This window comes from Lathamus discolor, chromosome 9, assembly GCF_037157495.1.
Source record: "Lathamus discolor isolate bLatDis1 chromosome 9, bLatDis1.hap1, whole genome shotgun sequence".
NCBI lineage: Eukaryota > Metazoa > Chordata > Aves > Psittaciformes > Psittacidae > Lathamus > Lathamus discolor.
The window spans coordinates 8,481,014-8,506,039 of record NC_088892.1 but is presented as its reverse complement, the minus strand read 5'-3'; the positions used below and the strand labels follow the sequence as shown (position 1 = coordinate 8,506,039).

The 25,026-nt window shown below is 49.2% G+C and overlaps 1 protein-coding gene across 6 annotated transcripts in view; it reads right to left on the bottom strand.

Annotated features, from left to right (window-relative positions):
- Positions 1–24,754, bottom strand: part of ZNF185 (zinc finger protein 185 with LIM domain) — a 36,259-nt gene extending 11,505 nt beyond the window's left edge. For 5 of the 6 annotated variants that reach the window (XM_065689713.1, XM_065689718.1, XM_065689717.1 and 2 more), the window contains exons 1-21: positions 22,617–22,757; positions 14,570–14,645; positions 13,754–13,892; positions 12,847–12,900; positions 12,489–12,527; positions 12,102–12,176; positions 11,740–11,817; positions 11,038–11,118; positions 9,975–10,058; positions 8,327–8,365; positions 7,669–7,743; positions 5,855–5,929; positions 5,145–5,225; positions 4,659–4,727; positions 3,142–3,225; positions 2,892–2,936; positions 2,408–2,512; positions 1,704–1,787; positions 1,128–1,229; positions 608–706; positions 61–174 (exon numbers count right to left, since the gene is read on the bottom strand). In XM_065689713.1, the coding sequence (XP_065545785.1) occupies positions 61–174; positions 608–706; positions 1,128–1,229; positions 1,704–1,787; positions 2,408–2,512; positions 2,892–2,936; positions 3,142–3,225; positions 4,659–4,727; positions 5,145–5,225; positions 5,855–5,929; positions 7,669–7,743; positions 8,327–8,365; positions 9,975–10,058; positions 11,038–11,118; positions 11,740–11,817; positions 12,102–12,176; positions 12,489–12,527; positions 12,847–12,900; positions 13,754–13,892; positions 14,570–14,594 (1,547 nt within the window). In that variant the 5' untranslated portion in view covers positions 14,595–14,645; positions 22,617–22,757. Of the gene's footprint in view, positions 1–60; positions 175–607; positions 707–1,127; positions 1,230–1,703; positions 1,788–2,407; positions 2,513–2,891; positions 2,937–3,141; positions 3,226–4,658; positions 4,728–5,144; positions 5,226–5,854; positions 5,930–7,668; positions 7,744–8,326; positions 8,366–9,974; positions 10,059–11,037; positions 11,119–11,739; positions 11,818–12,101; positions 12,177–12,488; positions 12,528–12,846; positions 12,901–13,753; positions 13,893–14,569; positions 14,646–22,616; positions 22,758–24,737 lie in introns of those variants that run through there. The other variant, XM_065689714.1, reaches the window with a different exon arrangement.
- Positions 24,755–25,026: the final 272 nt, after the last annotated feature.

Genomic DNA, 25,026 nt, shown 5'->3' with positions numbered 1-25,026 from the left:
AAATCTGGTACTGGCTTTGATTCCTGCATCAAAACTGCATTTAACTACCTTATTCCTTACCTAGTCATGCTGGGTTCATGGTCAGTGTGTTCCCTTGACCTGGGAGGCTCCGTGTGGACAGTGTGGGCAGAAGGTTCTTGTCCCTTCTCAGTATGGTTGGTTGAGTCTGAAAACCTAAAGTAAAGATTTCTGCTTAAGGCACTGGAGATTAAAACATGGGTGGACATCCATTCCCTAGGCAGGAGTCATCAGGCAGGGAGCAGGAGACACAGTTTGGCCAGATCTATTTGCATACTGCCCAGGTACCAGATCTGATGGGAATCATGCTTACGAATCCCATTCTAGCTTGCAGGTTGCAGCTGAAGGCTTTGCAGCCAAGATTGTTGCAGAAGGAAAACATCAGGCACAGGGGAAAGCACTTGTGTGAGAATTCCCTGGACTGACAGATGCTTCTGACACTTCAGGACACACTCATGCTTGATTCTGCAGCATTCCTGAGTGCTTGGAGAGTACTTGCTGAAATCTCTGGGCAGTTGGTCTCAGTTCCATCAGGAACAGATGAACATGAAGAATTATGAAGTGTGGGTGAGTCCTGATGACCACTTACCCTTCTTGGATCAGCTCTGGTTTGTGGTCATCCAAGGCCCTCATGCTCTTGTGCCCCCTTTCCCTAGGGGTGTTCTCCTCTTGGAAATCTTGGGAAGACCTGGCAAAGGGAAAGAAACCCCACTCATGGCTGCCAGGTACAAACACCTGAAAGTGCAGTTTTCAGTGCACCCTGAGAAGAAAGAAAGTCATGAGGCTTTGGTGGAGGATATTGCAAGGGCTAAGCTGTAACCAGCACAGCATGAAGCTCTGCTTAACTGCTTGGGATTCAGTGGAAGGGTCAAGCAGCAACATTTTCACATGCTGAAATTAGCTCTTTAAAATACTAGCCCAAACTATGTTTCCTTCTTGCGGAGTACCAGATTATTTACTGTGGCTTTATCATACATCAGGAGGTGTTTGTCATGCCAGGCATCACATCTGCTACAGTCTGATAGTACCTGAGGTTGACTCACTCACTGAATGTATCCAGTGATACCCCTCCACACAGCTTCACCTCCCCTTGCAGCCCAGGTCCTTACATTGCGTCATTCCAGTGTGGTTTGCTGTATGCTGGGGCCTCAGGACCTGTGTATCTGTTCTCCTGGGTGCTGCTGCTTCTCTCCTCATAGCCCAGGACAGATCTGATAAGGAAAGAAAGGCCCATGGCACCTTTAACAGCTGGCACATGAATACTCGCACTATCTACTCACCAGGCAAGGCCTGTGTCAGTCTGTACCATTCCATGTCCCCCACCAGGATTTGTCTCTAGGGACCATATTTAGACTATAGTTGCATTTCAGCTGCCTTTCAGCTCCCCGCTGCCCCTGCAGCATCACTGTAGCACTTCGCTGAATGAGGAGGTACCAACTGTACCCTACCAAGCACAAACACCAAGAGGAGAGAAAAAGCTGAGGTGGGGCTGCTGGGTTTCTATCAGAGAAGACGGAGGAGGGATACAACACAAACCTCTTGGTTTATTTTGCAAGCTGTGCCTTAAGCCTCAGCTGCCTTCGCCCTTGGGACAAAAGGTGTAAAAAGAAGCCCCTGTCTGTGCCTGCACATTCAGACGTCCGCTAATCCTCAGTACTCACACACTAAATGTATCCCACTCGTACCTTTTGAAGGAATATTCTGTGTCCTCCAGGTGCACAGGGGCTCTCTCAGTACGAGGAACTGGGACATCAGAATGCAGGCTAGACCTGTCAAAAAACCGAAGGAATCTACAGCTTGCCAAAGGCTTCCAAGGGCACTTGTGGGAAATCACAACAGTGCACTTCATGCGAGACCAGAAAATGGGAAGTGTTTTCTCGGAGAACTGGTTTTCCCTCAGAAAAACACATTTTCACTGTCTCTGATTAAGGAGAATAGAGGCTGTTGGTGGAACTAATGCAGTTTGTAGGCTTCAGTTCACACACATCTTGGCTGGATACAAGACTTTTCCAGCCTGCCACAGGATCATGCACCTGGGATGAAGTACAATAGGAATGACTTCAGGGAAGATGTTCCTACATTACTAGCAGCAGCTCTAGGTTTGGGATTTACCCTAGTGGGAGCCCTGTGATCCTGCTCACCTCAGCTAGGAGGTCTGAAGACATCATTTGCTCATCTCAGGTCTTTTGGTAAGCAAATACATGGAGCCAAGTCCCAAAGTAATGGACGTGTGACAGTGACCACTCAGAATTTTCTGCCTCCCCTTGCTTTGGTGCCCAGTTTGGATTCTGATTCCAGCTCTATTCCAGACAAGTTACTTGTTCATACCACCGCCCCCCCCCCCTTCCCTCTGTGAGCAGCACTGTGAGTACCAGCAGCAGGCCCTGACCTTGCAGGTTCAGACTTAGCATCATCCAGGTGGTCAGAGGTCTCATAGGGGTGGTGCAGCTTGTCTGTGGCATCTGCAGCAATGTCTCTGCAACCAGAGTTGGACCTGGCAAGAGAAGAGAGTCGTGGGTCACAGAAAGAAGCTTGGCACATTGGAGAACAGAGCAAGGAGCAAAAACATCAAGCATAAGATTTTCCTGTCTCAAACACAACCCCTTTTCCTCCTTCCTGCTTAGCTTGGTAAAGCTCCTGCAGCAGATCTGAAGGACAGATGTAAAGCCAACCAATTCATGCTAGTACAAGCAAAAGAGCTGGAAAAATCTCAGCCCATTTTGAGCTGGTGGAACAGGTCCAGCCCACTTTGCAAGTGCTGCTCCCAGAACAGGGAGTTCCTGCTAGGGAGTACTGGGTCAGCAGAAGACCCTTCTCACTCCAAAAGTGAGAAAGAAAGGTTATTTTTACACTGTTAGTAGGTTTACACTTACTTTGGTGGGTAAAATCCATTGTTGGCTTCTGTGTGTTCAGGATAACTGAAAAGGAGAGACATCAACTTTAGGAGGCATCTTTGGTTTGGTTTGTGATGTTCTACTATGATTTTCTTCTGCATTTTATTAAAGAGAGGAGAGGAAAAACCTAAAACTTCCCAGAGGTGCTCCTTAGTGGATTTCTACAGGTCAAATGGCAAGAAACTCTGGGGAAATGCAAGTCAATGATGGAATTTCACCCCAGCTTTACCTTCCATTCGTGGACACCATGGTTGCTCTGAGGGCCCGTTCATCCCATGGGAATGGCTCAGACTTTTCCTTCAGAGGTTTGTCACTAGAAAAAAGAAAATGCCAGTGAGAGATGCCCTGGCAGCATTTATACGGTATCACCCTAGAAGAGTCTACAAACAGTTAGGAGGAGCACAAACTGGGGCTAACAATATATCAGGATGGGAAGGGCTAACCTTCTGAGTACTGTGATCCTGACCACTGCTCATGGGTTACTCAGAGATGGGCTGCTCCCTGCAGTGAGAGTCTACTCACCCCTTTGCTAAAGCGAGCCTAAGTACCCTACAACAGTTGTTCTCTCTCTGCTCATGGTCAGAAAGGGCAGGCAGGCCCTACACCCATCTATCTTTCACTCCCCAGACCTCTCAAGCTGTGCATCCATCTCCTTCCTTTCCTCAATTACTCCCTCTCCAGTTTTAAGTGGGTTAAGTAATGAGGCAGCCTCTAATTTTTGCCTCACAATTAGGAGCAGCTATGTGACCCAAGTGACCCTGAGCACAATGAGTGCCTTGTCATCAACCTGTCCTTGCAATGACATTCACAGATATATTTACAGGCCTCAGCTACATGACCATGAAAATAGTCCAGCCTCTACCTTTTCTTAAGCACTCCAGACTTTGCTTCAGCTGCTGACACCAGTTTGGGGACATTTTTAGCTTTATCTTCACTGATGGAGGTGGAGAGCAATTAACTGTATATGCTACAGAAACTCATTTGGTCAATCCAAGCCTTCAGCTGCTTAAGCACAACAGAGCAAAAGGTGAGGCCACACATGCAACTGCCTGCTTCATTCTAGAGGCAGCCAAGCATTCAGGGTGGTAACACTGAGAACAAAAGAGGCCTGAGAGTATGGGGTATATTTTATGTATCTGAAATGCTCAAAAGTACAGACCAGAGGACAAAGACCACTGGACATAAGTGTACAAGGAGGGAGTGATCTCTCAGGGGAGCCAGAAGTTCCCTGCCATCAACTTCAAATTAGAGCTCTGCCCCTTAACATGCCCATCACCTGTATCCATGCCTTTAGCTTCCTCAAGTTTGCCTCCGTACAACACATCTTTCTACACTTCCCCATTACTCCGCCACCCCTTCAGACTTTCTACAGGGTGCAGAGCACTAGAACCAATGTCAGCAGGAGCCACCAGCAACCAAAGTTCAACACATCCCTTGGAGGAAGAAGAAGCTCCCCAGGGAACAGTAGTGGGGAGGCAATTGGAGCAGTAATAAAAAGAATGAATGCATGAGGTAGACTCTTTAGGGACTGAGCCAGAGAGGAGAATCCTTGAGGGACGTGAAGGAAGAGTAAACTGACAAGTTGCAGCTTAGCCAGCAGATGATGCTCTTGGAGTGCAGCCCAGGACCATGACTGAGGACATCCCATCTGCTTGAGACCACTAGCAGGTAAATGCCATGTCTGAGCAAAAAGCAGGGTTACACCTTATGTTCAGCAGCACAGATCAGCCTTTCTCAACTGCTTACCTGTCCCCATGCTGTGACTCGGTTTCAGATGAGGATTTCCCATTAGGGGCCTGTCCATTTTCCCCATTTCTGCAAGGGAAACAGCAAGAACGATTAGGTAGGGACAGGAGGGGACACAACGTGAGGCATAGGAACTGTATGGCAAGGTGCTCGTTGGAACCGTGCTACCTACAGTGCAGGGACTGGATTAAAATGAAATCCTGATCAGTTTAGGAGATAGAAAGCTCTGCTCTTTCTGGGTATCATAAAGAACTGGGTAATGTTCAAGCTGTGGGAGGCCTGCAGCTTCCATGTGGGTGTATTTCCTCCCAGATTGCTAAGGCTTTTGTAAAAGCTCCTTTCCCAGATTCCCAGTCCTATGGTATTTATTTTTCCAGGACTGCACTGTTTCCAGAGCAATCATGTGTAGTGGGAAACCACCAAGTGCAGCATGTCCCTCATTATCCTTAGCAGACCTTTAGGGTGATACAAGACCAACAGACTGACCTGATTTCAGCAGAAGCGGAGATTCTCTCTGAAGTTTCCTTCAAGGATGTAGTTGTTTGGCTCTTGGTGCCTGTTTCAGGGCTGCAAGAGAAGGCAAAGACAGAAGCTGTCATTACTGAAGGAGCTAGCTCCCCACTGCAGCTGCCCAAAGCTTCCCTGCATCCAAGTGTGAATGAATAACATCACTGTTTTCAATACCTTCACTTACAAAGTCATCTTATCAGAAGCAATTTCTACCTTAAAACACTGACATTGCCAGGAATAGCTGCCTTCTGCCAACCACACACACACAGAATAAACCCAACAGAACCAGGTCAGTAAGCAAAGTGCTCTTTGCAGTGCTGTGGAAAACCAGGTCAACATTTTTTATCCCCCAGTCATGAATTCAACCAACCAAAATTAAAAGCAACTGAAAATTATCCCCCTACACATACTTTGTAAGGAAAACTTTGGCAAGTTTGGGTTTTTTCCTTTCAGGTTTTGAACACTTTTATCAGGATGCTGTCAGCTCCTTGCAGGATCTTCCTTAAACCTTCCTTAAAACAGCTGCCTGCATCTAAGAAAAGTCTCCCATGTACAAGGCTGACAAATGTGCTTCATTTCACCCCCCAGAGGGGTGCCCACAGGATCCTCTGACCTACACAGCTACCTGTGGGCTGATACAGCTGCAGATGATATCTGAGACCTCCTGGCTGTGCTGCAACACTTACCTGGAGGGAGATGATGCTGTTGTCTTTGGCTCATTCCAGGAAGATCCATCAGTGACTTTTCTTAGCCCATTAGTACTGACAATAAAACAACCAAGTAACAAAGCATTAAAACCAGAAGGTTTTTTAAGTGCTTTCTGTGTGGGGGACACATCCTTGTCTGGCCCACAGCTCTGGTGCCTGCTTCCTGGCCAATGAGGCCAAACCCTGCTGTGCTGCTGTCCCCATGCCCTGCTGCACTGACGTGACCAGAATCTGCCTTTCTGCTGAAATACTCTCCCTTTAGAAACTGCCTTTTCCTATTTAACACTCTGGAGCTGTTTCCAGCCCCAGTGTTTGAGTCTGCACTAAACCCCAACTTCCCCAAACAGATTAAAGCTGAGTGCATCCACAAAATTGATTTTGCTATGTGTAAGTGTGTAACATGTGAGGGAAGGAGGAAAACTGCTTTCAAGCCCTGCCTTAAAGGTGCACCACAGTGGCACAGAATTGCTACCAACATTCATAAGGCAGCTCCTTCATCCTGAAAACAAAGGTTTCAGGCTGAAAAGCCTCATTTATTGGGCTCCCTGCTGGCCCACTAAGGACCAGAGTGGTAGAGAAGCCAATAATGCTGCTGCCTGGCATCGAGCCACCCCTCAGAGCAGGAACACAGAGCTGAATCCCAAATTAAACAGATCTGTTTGAAAACATAGGAGAATCCCATGAGGATTCTTCTCTGAATCCTTCCATGAGGACAGATTGAAAGTTGGGGTTGTTCAGCCCAGTGAAGAGAAGGCTCAGGGGAGACCACCACTGTTGCGTTCCAATATCTAAAGAGGGCCAAGTTGGATGGTTCTTGGAGCAACCTAAAGGTGTCCCTGCCCATGGCAGGGGGTTGTAACTGAGTGAGCTTTAAGGTCCCTTCAACCCAAAGCAGTCTGGGATTCTATGATTCTACCTCCTAGGGCAAACATTTCCATTTCAGCCAAGCATTTCTGCCTCTCATGGCTGCCCCACACCATGTGCGGCTGTTCCAACCAGTGTGGGCTTAGGGGCATTGCCACTGCTGCCCCTTTAGACCAGAGGCAGCCTGTCCCCAGGTCTCACGTACCACAGGAAGTATGCTCCACCTTGCCTGTCACTGCTCCTGAATACACTTAGGCTTCACAGTAGCCTGTGAAAAGGGCTGGAGATTTGAAACCAGGCTAAACATTTCCCATCGAAGCAAAGATCAATTTAAAGATAATGAACCTTTCAAACCTCTCTGCTCACACCTCTCTGCTGCCATTAGACAATAATAATTAAATCTAACCCTAAGGAAAGCAGAGAGCTGGCTCAGGGGAGTGCAAATAGTGAGGCATTGAGTATTTCATGTCTAGGTGATGAGGTCAGGTCACACAGCCAGTTTGGGAGTAAAGGAAGATCATCACTATCTGATGGCTGCTCCAACTCCTCTTGGAGTTGTCTCTCCAGAAGTGCCACCAGGCTCATTCCTGTGGTGTGAGCTCCTTGTGAAGTCAGGAGTGTGATCAGCAGAGGAGCTCAGTGGCAGGTTGACCCACATTAGAGTTGGCCTGTAGTTACATGCAGCTTGTCACCCCCAGGACTGTCAGTTGGGCACTTGATGCCTCTCCCTATGTCTGCCCATTTGTTCCACTAAGTCAGCCTGTGTCATTTTCATTTTGGATTTCCTGAGCAGCCCCTTTGAAAAGCCCCATCTCTCGTGTTCAGTCAGCTGCTACCTTCAGACAAATACAGTTATCTGCGAAGATGGCAAATCAGGGTGCTCTGAAACCAGAGACAGCCAACCCGCTACTCCAGGATGAGGTAAATACCTGTTGTCATCTGGTGTGGACCTGCAGGAACCGGTTGAACTCCTCCTCTGCTGTCCCTCCTCTTCTATCTCAACTCTTGCAAAAGGCAAAAAGAGAGACAAATATCACTGCTTCATATTCCCACTGCTAACTCAGGCAGCTTATCCTTGTTTCCCATAAACTAGGTTTTCCCCCTGTTTCCCCCAGAGGCAGATTTTCCTGCTCCTCATGCTCCTTGTGTTCTGCCATGGGTGAGCACCTCAGATGAAGTAAGATCAGTGGCATTCTGCTGACACAGTTGCTTTACAAACAGCATCATCTGAATGCTGAAATCCCAGAGAGTGCCCAAGGCATTGTTCCCCATCCCACCCACTGCTTTAGAAGCTAAATGCTAGAAGAGCATTCACCCTGCTAATTGGAGCCAGAAGAAAGGTAATGAAGAGTCTCTCCTTGTTTCAGGTTGCCATAACACAAAGCATCATCAGTTCTATATTCTCAGTGTTTCCAACACTTTGGGCTCTCAAAAGCCAGCGTGAGACAACCCAGAGCATCCTTTTCAAGGGAAGTGTCCCTCCTGTGCTTTGAAACACCCAAGATCTGCTGTCCCAGCACTTAACAGCAGCCATGGTACAGCACAGACACACAACCCCAGCAGTGCTTCAGAGGGCCAGTGACCTACCTCTTGGCAAACAAGGGCGGAAATTCTTGTGTTGGGCTGCTGTAAAGGAAGCATAAAGGCAAGAGTTAGAAGTTTGGAGGTAAAGACACACTCTGGGCAGGGCAATGCCCACAGAGTCTCTGACCCATACTGACCCAGATGGTGCAAGGCATTAAGGGGTCATGTAACACCATTTGGGCAGAGCTGGCAGTGACCATGTCTGTTAAACCTCTGCAAATTACAGAGCAGAGGGAATAAAAACAGGAGGAGCTGCTACTTACAATATGCAAAGCAAAGAAGCTCCCCCAAAGGGCTTCTTTAATTTCATACCTTCCTGATGGCTGTTTTTCTTCCTGCATACAAACCTGCCTCCCAGAGGAACTAGCAGTCAGTGCAAACACCCTTAATAGCCTCACAGATCCCAGAGAATGCCAGGATGGTTTGGGTTGGAAGAGACCTCAAAGCTCCTCCAGTTCCAAGCCCCTGCCACTAGCAGGGACACCTTCCACTAGAGCAGCTTGCTCCAAGACCCTTTCAACCTGGCCTTGAACACTGCCAGGGATGGGGCAGCCACAGCTTCTCTGGGCACCCTGTGCCAGCGCCTCAGCACCCTCACAGGGAAGAGCTTCTGCCTAAGAGCTCATCTCAGTCTCCCCTCTGGCAGGTTAAAGCCATTCCCCTTGTCCTGTCCCTACAGGCCCTTGTCCAAAGCCTCTCTCCCGGTGTCTTGCAGCACCATCCAAACACTTCTCCCACTCTGGGCAAAGCTGAGCGCTGCTGGCCATCCTCTCCCTGCTTCCTGTTGCCCTTGCAACCTCCCTGTGCCTCATTGTGTCACCCTGAGTTATGTCAAGAGGAAAAGGGTTTACAGTGAAAGCAAGCTGCAAAAGTCACTGCCATGATAAACAGGGGAAGTTTAGATTGGATATAAGGAGGAAATTCTTTCCTGTTAGGGTTGTGAGACACTGGAATGGGTTGCCCAGGGAGGTTGTGAGTGCTCCATCCCTGGCGGTGTTCAAAGCCAGGTTGGATGAAGCCTTGTGTGGGATGGTTTAGTGTGAAGTGTCCCTGTCCATGGCAGGGGGGTTGGAACTAAATGATCTTGAGGTCCTTTCCAACCCTAACTATTCTATGATTCTATGATGGGCTCCTGGGGGTCAGAGTCCTTGGAAATCTGCTTTATTTTACCTTTTCCAGGAAAAAGATGGACAAAAAAAGTCCTGAACACCAGTAGCTCCCACACATCTTCACACTCCTGTTACGTACCCACATCACTGTTAGGTTCTTTTTTTCCCACAGAACTATTCTGAAGCTGATCAGGATCTTGTAAGTCTTATCATCCAAAAAGAGTGTAAAGGCAAACTGTGGCAAAAAGCTGCTCCACAGTGGATGCAGTTTATATTTGCTCTGATTTTCCTCCTGCATGCAACAAACTGCAGGGAGCAGTAGTGAGAACTGAGTCTGAACACTGAAGTCTTGATTGCAGGCCTCCAAATGCCTGGTGCACCAAGTGCAGATACCCTTGGCATTCCTGGAGAGACGGCAGCTCTGTCATCTCCTCTCATTGGAAAGGAGCCCATCCCCTTCAGAGAAGCCTGGCTCAGGCCACCACTGCTGTGAGTCCCCTCTGCAGCCCCTGCCCCGCTCCTGCCCCATGCCGCACACTCACCCACTGCTTTTCTTGGCTGCAGAGAGGACATAAGCACGTTCCCTGCTTGCACTGTGCCTCAGGACACTGTTGGCTGCCTCCGTCCTGGAGGGAAGGGAAGAGAAGGGGTCACATTCTGCTCATGCCTGTAGCCTTGAAGAGACATGAGGTGAACAAGCCATGTGCCAGCCCTGCAGAGCTCCTGTGCTCTGGGAGCAGAAATCCAGCCAGAGCTGAAAGGGGTAACAACATCTGATCTTTTTCTTTCACATCATTGATGCTGGGTCACAGCACTTGCACATGTAAAGTATGAGGAAAAAAAACAACCTTCCTCTTCCAGGTGGGCAGAGGGAGTTCTCCTTTTGAAGACCTGGACTGTTAATACTGCACACCATGGGACCAAAAAGTGGGGCACAGCCTTTGGGGCTGACACGCTACATGGACTGCATGTGTCTTACAGACATCAGCACCACCAGATGTACAAATGGAGAGGTGCAGATCCATGAAAGGACTTTTGCTGTGGGCAAATAACCAAGTTTTCATTTGTAAAAGCCTTGTATCTGAGGAAAAGCATCTTCAGAAACTTGACCAAAAGCAACAGGGACTCTGTCTGCATCGATGCAAGTCCACCGTACAGACAAAACACATTCTACTCCTGGTATGAGAACAAGAGACCCATCTGGATCTGCACTTAGGTGCAAGTCCCCCTGTGGTCCAGACTCAGTTGCACACATATAGGCTGCGGGAGGTAGTTCCTCCCCTCACTGCCAGGCTGGTTGTAGTCTCTATTTTCCACATAGACACGATGCAGCTAATGGGTTCCACAACCTGTACCCAGCTACCAGATTAATTGGGGTATGCTGTCAGGTTGAATCATGTCAGGCTTTTAATTATATGTGGTTGGGAGTGCAGTCACCCATGGGCATAGCTGTGCTCTGAGTAGAAATATCTGCTTATCATTATCTTACTGCAGTGAGCCCTAATGGCTCAGCTGCAATCATCAAACTGACCCTCCCAGTAACAGTTAAACTGAAGCCTACTTGTCACTGCCCGGCAAGCAGAAGGTGGTTAGATGAGGACATACCTCTTTTTGTGTTCATCTGGAGTGAAAGGCACATCTTCCTCGTCCAAGTCCACTGACTTTTGCTTAACATTATATGGAGCTCTGAAACAGGAAGGGGAGAGCCAAGGTAAGGGAACTGCCTCTGTAGAGGCAGCACAATCAAAACCCAGGATAAATCCAAGGGCAGGGTATGTGGCAGTGGGTTCAGACCCTGTAAGTGTGGCACACAAGTGTGGAAGGCACTTGTATTTTTTATGCATGTGTCCCCACATGAGTTAGTCAAGGGGTTAAGCCTAGAGGCTGGTTCATCATAAATGCTCAGCTGCATTACAGATTAGAGCCATGGTCTTTGACAGGTAAAGCTGTATAGGAAACCACAGCAGTGGTGCTCTGTCCCTCCTTTCCCCTGGTTGCAGAAAGGTCTGCAACACTGCAAGTCCCCAGGCTGCATCCTCCAGCTTCTGCCTTAACTACTATCTAGTGATAGAATTCACCCTGCACAAAGGCCATTACCAGTTTGAGGGACCCCTGATGCCCACTCAAGCCTGGAGGGAGCACTGGGAACTGCTGCAGTTTCTAGCAAAGCTCTGCAGTGCTTGGCTGATGAAGCCATGCCTGGATGTCCTGCGCATGGGCATCCACATGCAGATGGCCTCACCACTGAGGCTCAGGTGCTGCTGAGCCTGGCACGGGCAGAAGTGCTGCTCCCCTTGGCACACTCACAGCTTCTTGTAGTCCTCAGTGGTCATCCTGTAGCCAGAGGAGGAGCGGCACAGGCTGTGTCGCTTCGTGGTGGTGGTGCTGCAGATGTACAAACCACATGTTAGCATGACCCTCTCCAGCAATTACCCTTCACTTCCCCTTCCTCAGGTAAGCCCATGCTCCATGTGATAGGGGGAACAGGGTGATCCCATATATCCACTTTCTGAACTCGGGGGATCCTGTTTAACTAAAGGGCAGCATTTGCCTCCTTTGCACAGGCTTGGACTAGGATTTGAGGTTGCTTTGCTTCCCCAGGGCCACTGTGAGTTGTCAGTATGGGCAAACCCTCTGTGGGATGGTGCTACTCCAAGACACACACATACCTTTTTTGTGCTTCATTAGAAGGTGAAGAATCTGGCACAGAAGAGGTCTTATCAATGGTTTTTGTGAACACTCCTCTGGGGAGGAAAGAGACACGTCAGGAACTCAAACTAAGTGACTTGCAGCCATTCCATAGCCTAACAGTGTCTGCGTGTCCTGATGGAAGGAAGGTGCTGATCAGTGTATCATACAGAGGAGATCTGCGACTCTGTTAACAGCACCATCAAACTACCTGTTAAAAGAAACACTCTCTCTTCACCAAGATATTCCCCAAGCATTATAACGTTCCTAATAGAAGAACCCAAGACATAGTAATATTTTTCATGCTTGCTGCTCCTGATCTAGTTCTCCTACCCCTGCAGCCCAAATACATCCCACTTTATACTGACCTGATGAGGTAACCAGATTGAGGCTTGGGGGGAACAGACCTGTGCAAAGAAGACATTGGTGAGTAGAGACACATGGGGAAAACAGCAGCAGCAGCACCAGGATTTAAGGGTCCCTGTGGCCATCAAGCTAAAAATCCAGCTAACTGGGCTGTGATACCTCAGCTCTGCACACACAATTGTAGTACATTATATTGAACAATGCAGGCTCTCCTCAGGGGCTATTTTTCTTCAGGCACAGCAGTGAGTGACTATGAGGAGGTGAAGAAAGAGCTCAGGTTTGTGAAGAACCAGTGAAAGTGTGCACTGACCCTGTGAGATAACACAGAAAAGAAGCAACAGGATGTGTCCCCAGAATTACCTGTCACTCTGGGGAGCACTGGGTACTGAGGATCTCCCACTGCCATGGCCAGATCTGAGTAAAGAGAAAACACAATGACATAATTAACTTCTGATCTTGCTGAGCTGCCTCACTGAACATGGCAATGGTGTTGGACATCAGTGGATGGGGGGAATGGCTTTAACCTGTCAGAGGGGAGACTGAGATGAGCTCTTAGGCAGAAGCTCTTCCCTGGGAGGGTGCTGAGGCGCTGGCACAGGGTGCCCAGAGAAGCTGTGGCTGCCCCACCCCTGGCAGTGTTCAAGGCCAGGTCGGACAGGACTTGGAGCAACCTGGGCTAGTGGAAGGTGTCCCTGCCTGTGCAGAGGGCTGGAACTGGATGAGCTTTAAGGTCCCTCCCAATGCAAACCAGTCTGGGATCCTATGTTTTTGGAGAGAGCTGCTGAGAGAAAACTGATGTGGGCTTGGATTTGTTTCTAAGAGGAGCTGGTGCAGGTTGTGGTGTTCCCTGGTACAAGGGTTGCCGTGTTACACAGCCCTGTGAGCTGCAGGGGGAGATGCAGACCTGGCTGTTTTACTACTTAAACTCCCTCCCATCAAGGTCTGCTCCTGCCTTTGTCTCCCTGGAGATGGTGAAACACAATCTGACTTCAAAGAACTTTGGAGTTCTCCCAAAGACTTGAAACCTGCCTGTGTTGCTGGATTCCAGCTCTCAGGAAAGGGCATTTCTCAGAGCTTCTCCCCAGCCTGTATTTATCAGAAATATGCAGGAGCACCACTTTCTTCTGGAAATGACAGTTCCTGGCATCATGGGGACCCCAAAACATGCTAGCACCAAGTGTGCTGCTTCTGCAGGCTGGAGAACAGAACTCAGGGGAGGCTGATGAGGGAAAGGAGAAGAGGAGCATTCCTCATTGGCCACACTTACAGTGTGCTGCTGCTCTTCTCATCCTCAGAGTCTGAGTTGTGGTGGTGGATCCAGCTCTTATCTCCTTTCAGGGTGGTGCGAACCTTCATCTGCTTAATGATCCTCCTGCGGTCTTCATCCGTGGGAGGAAGGGCACGTCCTGGGAGAGGCGGAGGGAAAGGGAGGAATGAGAAGGGTTGCTGAGAGAAGGCAAGGATTATCACTATCAGCAGGTGAGCTGGGGCACATTAACAAGTCATTTTCTCTCAAGACGATCAAAGACAACTGAAAATTAAATTTATTGCTAATGGAAATAAGGCATTTCCACTCTTCTCCCTGTCACTGTTACAGCTTACCTCTGGATTTGGGAACATCACCCCATCTATTCACATCTAAGTCCTGTGAGCATGTTGCTTATAACTAAACCTGAGTTGAGTCTGCCATGGAGTTCTGCAGGGTGGGAATGTTCCTGGGACCACTCAGAACAGTCTGGCAGCCCCAGTATGATTTGTTTCATATTCCTCTGATGATAACACATTCTTAGGAGTTTATCAGTAATAAAGGCAGTGTTCTCATTGCTGTCTGGCTATTGCACACTGCAGAAGCGTGGTCTCAGCTCAAAATCTCAGCCAGGTTCTAAGCTCTCCAGCTCTCTCTGCCTTCATGGCTACTGAAATCACAGCTAAATGCACGACATGTTGGAGCTCAGGTTGGAGCAGGTCACAGCTAAGGAAGAGCTGTCCCCTCCCTTGAACACACTGCATTGAGGGAGTTGAGCAGAGACAGATACAACCAAGCAAAGCCATCCCTGCAGCTTGGGATGGGGAAAAGAATTACCTTTGGTGACACCCAGGGACATCATGGCTCTCGGAAGCACCTTCCCCTTCAGTCACTGCTTGAAGACAACAAGCCCCTGGAAGAAATGGAAAAGAGGAAAAGCTACAAAAACCTGTGGAGTTCTGTGAAAGGGAGAGCATCACAGCAGCGGCACAGCCACAGAGCCTGGAAGGCGGTGAGACTCCGGTATATAAACCGAAGGTGAGATCTCTCCCCATGTCATGTACTTTCAGCATTGAAGTCAAACACATGGGACTTTTTACTTTGTGAGCAAACAAAAGGAAGCAAAACTCCTCAAAATGGACACATTGTTTTCAGATTAGTAGAACCTTTATCCGGAATATTTCTTTTCCTTTTTCACTCCACGGTGTTTCATGTAAAATGGGATAAGCCCTTGTTTCAGAGGAGAAAATCCAGGGCAACTTCCAGCTTCTCCAGCCCTTCCTTCCCAAAACTCTCTGCTGAGCCTGAATTCCTAAGTACCTATGCTATTCATTAATGAAAACACCCAGCCCTGTTTGGGAGCCTGTTAATCTAAAATTAGGCTGTTATCTCCTGGTGGGCTTGTCCCTGCAGTACTGCCACGAAGCCACACACCCATGAGGAATGCCGAGTGCTGAGCTCACAGCACTGCTTCTTGGCAAACTTGGCTCCTCTGCCTTGTCTCAGCTGCAGATCTACCCACTGCACCATCCACTCCTCATTCAGTTTGCACTGATGGTGAACAAGCTCTCTGCTATTACCCCAAGGCTCCCTCTCTTCTGAAACACTCCCAAACATTAATTCAGCTTTCTCTAGCAGTAGGCAGCCCATCTCGTTCCTTATCCTTCCCAGATCCCCCTTGCCATGCAGATTTAACCAAGCCTGCTATAAGGGTGGTAGGACACTGGCACAGGCTGCCCAGAGAAGCTGGGGCTGCCCCATCCCTGGCAGTGTTCAAGGCCAGGTTGGACGGGGCTTGGAGCAAGCTGCTCTAGTGGAAAGTGTCCCTGCCCATGACAGGGGCTTGGAACTGGATGAGCTTTAAGGTCCCTTCCAACCCAAACCAGTCTGGGATTCTACGATCTACAGATGCCAAGGGAGTAGTTGCAATGAAGAAACAAGAACAAGAAAGATACATGGGAGCCACTAACCCAAACCACAGACAGATCAGCAAACTACTAGCAGGAATAACACTCGCATCTTCCTCCTTAACTGCATTTGCCCGTGTTTCATTTTGTCCATGAAAGTGTTTCTTCAAAAATATGCTTTTATGCTACCAGAGCCTCCATGCATGACATTAAGTTACAAGAGGGAAAATGGTTTTGTTGGTACAGCTTCTTTGGGAATTATTAGTACAGCCATAATAGGATACTATTTCCTCTATTGGTACAGAAACAAATGCACTTGCCTGGAGCCAGAGGCAACTGCAGCTGATCCCAACAGCAGGTCCTCAGCTCTAGGCACCTCCAGACTTCAGATAAGACAAATACTTTCTCTCCCAGTGGGTTAAGTCCAGGTTTCACTAGAGTGGGCAGGATTTCTGGAGTGTTGAGGATCCAAAAGCAGCTTCCACCTTGTGAGTGTCTTTCAGAAGCAGGAAGGAGGGCCCGTGAGTTTGGGAGCCAGGAAAACCCTCCTTCTGGCAGCACTGTGGGGTACCTGGAAGCCCTGGAGCTGGCTGTGACACAGGCTCTAGCCATACACCACTGCAGCTATGTTTGCAGGACAGGTCCTCAAAGAGCCCCAGAAGAAACACTTTCCTTTGCTCAAGATGTCAGAGACATGGTGTTCCCTGGCCTCCTCTTGCCAACACAACTCAAATATTAACCCAGGCACCTGGCACTTGTGGCACAATCAGAGACAAAAGGGAAAAACACAGTCCAGATAACTTGCCATGGTCTAAAAGCGATGCTTCAGGACAGGAAACATGGCGACGGATCCCTCTGTATTTTGTGCAATCCAAGTCCCCATGTCAACACCATCCGGGTGCTGACACAGAGCACCTCTCGTGTAGACCAAAACCTCTTTCTTCTGCCTAAACCTAGATCCATCTCTTGCCTTAGAGTGGGGAAATAAGCTCTGCCAGGCTGGATGCAGCTTTCTGTATTCTGTTTATTCACTGCCTCATAGAAAATGCTTTTACTGGCAAGTAGGAACATCTCTATTAAAAGGACATGCAGTAAGTCACCAAGTCACTGGTTTAGATACCAGAGCTGGTCAAGAAAATACATTGTCTCTCAAATGTTCACTACAAATATATAATCTGAGACCAAACAAAAAATCCCTATTCCCCATTTATATAGCAGGGTTTCCTCCAGATGCGCGGTGGAAGCCCTTCAGAGCCAAGTGCCTCCTATTAAGCACCTGCACAACACCATCACCAGGCCCTTGATCCTAATTGGCACCCTTGGGTGCCATCATTATGTGAATGAGCAATAGTCCATCTCCACTTCCTGATCCCAACAACTCCTGCAGGCTCTGCTGCACCGTTAGGCATTGCCCAGTTTGCTCTGAAACACTGGGCTTTGGAGAACAATTCCCTTCATACACTTCCTCTGGACAACTTCACAGAGCCGCCCTGGGCTCCATGTGTGCAAAGTGTCCTGGGATGCTGAAATACGAGATTGGGTTGTGTGACCCCAGCTCTGAGAGGTGATCCCCTGCTGACAGCAGCCACAGAAAGGAAGGAATTGCATCTGGCTGTGGACAGAGAGCCATGTATTTCCTTTGCTGCTGAGTAGCTCGAGGCTGCCCCTGTGGCACACCACTTCCCAGGTGCCCTATCCAGGTCTGGGCTCCAGCCATGTACTGTCAGAGTTCCTTACTGAAACAAAGCCAGTACAGGCTTTTCTTCCCAGTTACGTACTGATTTCCACGTGGACAGAGCCCTGGCACTCAGGTTTTAGGAGGCCACAGTGTACTACAGTAAGTCTTTTACCCAGGACTGACACAAAGTTGTCAGCATGACCTGCTAGAGACACCAAACAAGCAATAAACCCCCCAAGTGACCATGGTGGAGCAGCTCCTTCCCTCAGCAGAGACAGCCAGGCATTGCCACAGGTAATACTCCAGACACAGCTGTATCCATCCATGACCTACCTGTCAACTACAAAGCTAGGGACACTTCCTAGGTAGCACAATGGACAGAATTCAGTTCCTCCTGCACCTTCTTACAGACTTCTGAGCTAAAATAACTTGATTCCATCTGTTTTAAAAGGTCTGTGGCTCACAGAGCCATGCGTACTGCCCGTGCAGAGTACGTCTGGGTGCAAATTCAAATACCATACCCCAGAGCTGGATCAGGACCACAGGGGGGATCCCCAGAGTGCAGCAGAGGGGGAGAATCCCCTCCCTCAACCTGCTGCTCACACTGTGGGGGTGCAGCTCAGCACACTGGGGTGTTTGGGCTTAAGTGCACACTGAAGCTGGGTCACAGGGAACTTCTCCTCATCCAACACCCCAAGTCCTTCTCCTCAGGGCTGCTCCATCTAGACTCACCCAGCCTGATGAAGACACTAACACTGGAGATCCTCACCACATGAATGACAACAATTACAAGATATTTAATGAGGAAAGTAGAGCTGAAACCGTATTTAGATTCAGCCTCCAAGGCACATCTGCTTGCGGGCAGGCACCAGCTCACCTTTGGTGTGCTCTGGGGTGCCATGGTCCCAGCCCTAACCCGGGTGTCTCAATGCACTTTGAGTTCATAAAGCAGCTCCCAGCTATGCCAGTGCTGTAATGAGAGAGTCTCTCTTTGCAGTGCTTCAGGGAGCAGCTCCTGGTGAAACCCGTCACCCTGCCAGGCAAACAGGCAGCTGAGCTGCTTCTTAGCTGCCCAGGGACCACACCAGTGGGCATCAACAGCAGTGGTACCAGCAGAGGAGATGGCTCAGGCACCGCAGACTCCTCTCTTACCCTTAGAAGGGAGTGATCCCTACAGATCACAGCCTGTGCACTGCTTCTAGCCCTGGGCAGTGGGCAGAATGTGATACATCCTTACCCATTCGTTCCTCTGCACAGGAACTGATGGACAGCCACACCAGCCCTCTTTGCTAATAAATTCTTCAAGTGCCTGAAATCAGCAGCTCATAACTTAATTGGGAATGATTCTTCTTTCCTTGTAAGCCACTTAAAAAAGATGTAATTACACCCCAGGAGATGAAACACTCGCTGTTCTTTAAAAGCTGACTGTAGCTCCTATTACCTGCAAGCACAGAAGAAAAACCTGCCAGCATCCTCCTTTGTGACAGCCCAACTGCAGCTTTACCATGTTAATAACCATTTTTAGCCTGCTGTTGTCAGGAGTTTGCAGGGCACTTGCAGTAATAGCCCTTAATGGGCACCGTGCCATCCATTCATCCCAGTGATGAGCTGGATCTGACACTGGACCCAGTTCAGAGGACTGAATGAATGCCCTAGGAAAGGAAGCAGAGCTGCTTTGATCCTGTGAATACAGTGTTCCTGGAGAGTGCCACAGGCTGCCTTTAAACTCCTCATCTGTCCACACAGCCCAGGCAGGGCATCAGTTCATGTTACAGCACTTCTGTTCCCCATGTCTTGCTCCCTGCTCGCAGAACAGGATCTCCCTTTGATGTCCAGGGCACCAGGATCCCTTTATTATGCTGGTCTCTGCGAGAACTGCATGGTGAGATGCCCTGTGCTGCATCAGCCAGCCCCCCCTTCAGCTGACCCATGTTAACCAAGTTAAACTCTTGCGGGCTCAACACAGGTCATTAACAGGTGACAAACTGTCCTAAACCTGCTCTTTCCTTCAACCCAAAGCCCTCATGGCATCACTTATGTGACCAACAGCAAATCAGTCCTGTCTCACCTACTGTGACCCAGGACCGGCAGCCAGCAAAGCCCACCCGTGCCACCATGCTGCTTTCCAAGCAGCTCTCACATGTTCCTCCTGACCCTGGGTTGAAGCACAAAACTCACCTCAGCAGCAAGGAACTTAAGTGCTAATGGAGGATTTGGCCAGTGACCTGAATGCTGGACCTCAGCACCAGCAGGACTGAGCTCAGTCATGCAGAAAATCCCAGTTTAATTGAGGCCTATTCTGACCTTCACAGTCCTCAAATTAAAATGTATTTAAAGCTTGCAAAAGGTTTGACCCTTCTTCATTTGAACCTCCTAAACCCTGCTGAGAATCCTGTCATCTGGACCTAAACCAGGGTCCAAATCCCTCTCTGAGCCCATGTGGTGAGTGGTGGGACCCTGGTTTAGCACTCAGCACATCCGACCCAGCTCCTGCCTGCAGGAGGCAGAGCCAGGCTGCAGGGCTGCTAATCCTGACTGCACTGGGTTAGGCGTGGGCACGTACTCTCATTGCTCTTGCATTAGCCAGAGCACACAATGCAAACTTTGTGCCTGTGTTATGCTTTTGCCTAGCTGTTACCTGATCTGCTGTGAAAGACAGCAGCCTGGCTAGACTGCGCCTGACCCAGCTAAGCCCTGCCAGGGCACACTTAACCCTTTCTATTAATTTCACCAAGTTTGAATTGGTAAAGGAAGTTTACCCTGGATCTGTGTCCAGTGGCTGTGACAGTTTGGAGCAAACATACTTAAAACTAGATGTATTTCTGAGCTCTGACCCGAGTGACATCCCGTGCCTGGGAACGATGGGTGCTTCAGTCCCACTGTCTGCACTTGAGGAAACCAGTGGCAACAGGAATTACACTTCAGGCTTCATGCTGGGAGCCCACAACCTGCAATTTAGGATCAAATCCCACCTACTGCACACTGAATGTTTGAAGTGGGAGGCTGTCAGTCAGTCTCTGAAAGGGCAGACCACAGCCTGAGGCAAGTTTCTGGACTTGGACTGAGTCTCAGTGGCAAATAACATTTATTGTCCCCATTGGCTCAGTATTAGGAGCAACTGGATGGTTGTAGGCTTTCAAATGGAGATTAACTCATGCATAAGTACCTCTGAACAGCTAAAGCCCAGCTGGATGGTCATCTGTACAGGCAGGGTGGCGAGTCCTCACATTTTAGGCAATGTTTAACTTCTCTGAAGGACCAGCTTTACTCTTGCCTTTTTTCCCCTTTACCATGCAGTGACTATTTAATACTGTTCCAATGGTGATTTTTAAGAAGCACCAGGAGATGCCCCATCCCTGGCAGTGTTCAGGGCCAGGATGGATGGAGCTTGGAGCAACCTGATCTAGTGTCCCTGCCCATGGCAGGGGGTTGGAACTGGGTGAGCTTTAAGGTCCTGAGCTTTAAGGTCCTTTCTAACCCAAGCCATTCTATGATTCAATGATCTCTCAAGTCAAACCTGTGAATGATCAGCAATGCAATCGTTGAAGAAGTCCAGACAACCTTAAATCAGTCCTTTTAGGCTCATGCAATACACCAGCTCATCCCTATCTTCTTCAGTGCATGCAGAGATGCTCTAAGGAGCAGCTAGGCTGCAAAAGGAGGGAAAGTAGAGATGAAACCCTGTAACTGCACCAGGGAAGCCTGCACAGAACTCATTCACCTGAGCAGCACAGACACATTTCAGCCGTGTCAGGGACAGCAGCTGTAAAGCTGCAAATGCCCAATAATCATCTCTTGTCATTCATTTGCAACCACATACCCCACAAGAAAACAAAGATTCAGTCTGACCAGATGGAGTTGGCAAAGATGTGAGCTACTGGAGTAAGGAACACGTGGCATACACTGACTGAGAGCAGCACCCAAACCTGCCTGCCCCAGGAGATCAACCTGGGGCTCTGCTGTACAAACTTCTGCAGCATGAACCCCCAAAACCCAAACCTCGATACTGTTACTGTCCAAAACTACATTTTTCCCTATCCTGGCTATACAGATTCATTACTGTAATTACAAAGCATTAATTCCTAATTGCTCAGCTAATTTCTGTATTTGAAAAGGAAGAAGGATGTGGAGGGTGTTTACCGCACCCACATGCCCTTGACCTTAAGCCTTGATGTCTACAGATGAAAGCAAGGCAGAAGGAAAAGTTCCTTCTGCTTTCAAAGGCAGAGCTCTGTGCTTGTGTCCCAAAAACAGAACAGGGCAGAAAACCCCATGGAAGCTTCACTGCAGAGAAGGTACCAAGTTTTGCCAAGAAAAAACATTTGTGGAAATGGGACTTCCAATTAAAACCTGATAAATTTGAGGAATAAACTTGGATGGGTGGTTAAAATAAACCAGTGTAACATCCTGATCAGTCTGATGCAGGGGCACCTCTGCTCCCTAGCTTGAAGTGGAGCAACCTGTGCAGCTGAATCCAGCTCATCCTCCTGCAAGGGGTTTGTCCTGGAGCAGCCCAGGGCTGAGAAGAGGGGTGTGGATATAGGAACAGAGGCAGCTTCACCAAGCTGGGATGAAGCAAGGGCTGAGGGAGGTGCTCATCTCCTCCTCAGCAGCTGTACCACTCCTTTCCGGGGTGCTGATTTCATCCTGATTCAGGGAGAGCAAAACAAGGCAGAGAGAGCAAAATATCTCTACCTGCACCTACCCCTGTCCCACATGAGTGCCGGGAAGTGGTGATGGAGAGGCAGAAAGAGGCACACACAGCTCACCCCACACCTCCCAAGAGGCTGTCAAGGGTCACAGTCTCACATTAACTGGTGTTGCCCAGGCTCTGCTAGCTCCTGCCCACATACAGACTGTCCCCAGTTAGCTCACACCATGCCCCTGCTCTAGCAGGTAAAGTAAGAGGGGGACAGGTTTTGGAAAGACTTGTGGCAATGAGCAAAGGAGGGAATTTCAATCAGACAGGGGTAAGCAACAAAAAGCCATACTCAAACCTCCCCTCTTCAGCCTCATGGGTGTACTTCTGCTAACACCATCCCTGCAGTACTCATGTACCATTTTAGAGCCACTCTCTGAATCAACACACTAAAGACCTTCACTTCCCCTTGCAGGAAGAGGACTGAAGGTACTGGTTCAAGCCTCCCTCACCCCTCAGATCCCTGCAGGTCAGGAAAAGACAGCTCTCCTCTTCCTCCTCCCCAGGCAGAGAGAGTGCAGGGAGAGAAGCAGCACCCAGAAATACCAGAAGCAGCACTTCTGTGGGACTCGGAGGACTAACCCCCCTGCCCAGCCCTACCTGCAGAGGCTCCTTCAGCTGCGGTGTCCCCCCAAAGATGGACGTGCAGCAGCCTGCGAGCAACCTCCAGGCACTTCAGCCCCCCCAGGCTGGCAGCGGGTACCTCGGATGGCAGCAGAGGCAGCTGTGGGTGAGGCTGAGTGTTACCTGCCAGGGCTGAGAGGGCTGGCTCTGGAAGCCAAGCCTTGTTTTGAGGAGGAGACTTGGGTGTGTTTTGCCCTTCAGGGAAATCAAACAGGTTTCTCCTTACAGGTCTCCCCTCCCTGTGAGCTCGCCTCTACATTCCTCACATTCTCCAGCAAATGCCATGCTCCCCAGCCCTGTGCTAGGATGGGGCAGCACAGAGCAGTCCCCCAAGCTCTCACCCCACTGAATTTCATCCCAGGCCAAGCGCTCCCAGTCCTGAAAGAAGGGGGCAGCAGCCACCCTATACCTACCAGGTACCAGCAAGCCCGCAAGTCTCAGAGCCGCTTGCAGCGGTGGTACCCAGGTAGCATGAGGGACTGGTGTAATTAGCACCCAGCAGTGATTGTCTAGTTGTAACTAATTAAATGAGCTGCACAGGTGTGAATATCACTATTCACTGCAAAGGAAATTGCTAGGTACTCTGCTCCTCCTCAGCTCAGTTCCCCTTCTAATTGCTGTGGTCTCACAAGATCCCCGAGGCCCAGCTTTGGTGAGTCTGGACAAAACAGGACCCTTGGACACACATTTTGCCAGTTCCTAAAGACTGGTGGTTGGGGACATGAATTTAGAGCACTTGTGAGAAGCCAGGGCTTCACCCCAGCACTGCTGCACATGAGGTGATGAAGCCCCAGCTAAGCATCTCTCAGACCTTCCCACCTCAACACACACTTTCTTCTGCCGCATGCACCAACCAGAATACCATGCCTGTAGTAGATGAGCTGCTAGAGAGAAAGGCTTCAATTCTCTCCTTGCAGCAATGTGATGGATCTGCTGTACAACAGTGGGCAAACCCCAGCAGGCTGGGCTGGGATGTGCTCTAACAGGGATAATAGCCCATCCCTGGCTCCCAGCAGCACTGGGAAGATAAGGTATGAAAAGCCCTGATGTCAACGTTGTTACTCCAATCCCAGATCTTTCCCTCTGATGTACTCGGGCTGAAACACCACAAGCTCAGCTGAGCTTCCTTCCCCAGAGGCTGCTGGTGATCCCAACTCAGATAAGGACAGGAGAGCAGATGTAATATCCACAGATCCACACCCTGAGCTGGGAGCAGGCACAGCAGGGTGTCCAACCCAGGAAAACACACGGTGTTTGAAGTGGGCTGTTTAAAACAAGGCTGAGACCCTACCTCTGTGAAGCATCCTCTGCTTCAGGGCTCCAGCTGACAGTGCAGCTTTATTTTCAGTAACCCCTGAGTCATCCCATCATTTGCTGAAGGTTTGTTCAGGTTCTTTCCTGAAATAAGAGTGACTAACAGCCTGGCCAGCCTCTCGGGTGCAGGAGGTGCTCTGCCAAGCAAACAGAAGGGACACCCCAGGCTCTAAGGACTATGCTTGTTTTCCAGTCTGAACACACTGTTCCACAATGAACCTTCAAACAAACAAACAAACAAAAAAGCACCTATCATGAGCACCTGGATGTTAAAACACTAAAAGAAATGGATGAGGAGATGCTAAAACAATACACACAGAAGCTGAGTGTTGTTTTACTACATGCAGACTAGCCTGTTGAACTGGCACCCACGGAGGCTAAAACATCAGCTATCAGCACTCAGAGGAAAGGAGAACACCAGGAACTGCTGTTCTAATCAACTAAGAGGAGATAGATGCATCATGAGGTAACATTTTGTTATTAGCTTGAAGATACAGGCCCAAGCACATGTACAAAACTTCAAGACTAAGACAGGTCATGGTCAGGGGCGTGGTGGCAAGGGACAGCAGCAGAGAACCAAGCTGGCAGCTCCATCACAACAACTTGGGTGAGCGAGTTGTTAGTGAAAGACACACAGCACAGCACGTAGCCTGGTGAAATAGAGACAAGATTCTTCTCCTCCATGTGAACCCTCCATTCAAACCTTGTCAGATCAACTCTCTAAAGTCGTCTCACTCTCCAGCCTCCTGATGCCACCCAAAGCTCTGCTGATCCAGCACTGACCTGGCATGGCCTTCCGGTGCTTCAGGAATCAGTTCCTTTGCTGCTCCAGTCTGAAACCTGTATCAGTCCTACAGGGGGTTCTCCATACTGTCCTTATCCTGCAGCAATGCTCCTGAGAGAAGGGGCAAAAGGAGACATTAGTTCACTTCATGTACCCACAGCTTTCTGGTGCAAACACTACCTGAGTAATTTCAGCTGCTGGCTAACACAGCAAGGCTGTTGCACAGCAGCACTTGTCTGAAGGACATCATTCGACTACTCACTGCTGTACATCACACCAGCCACATTC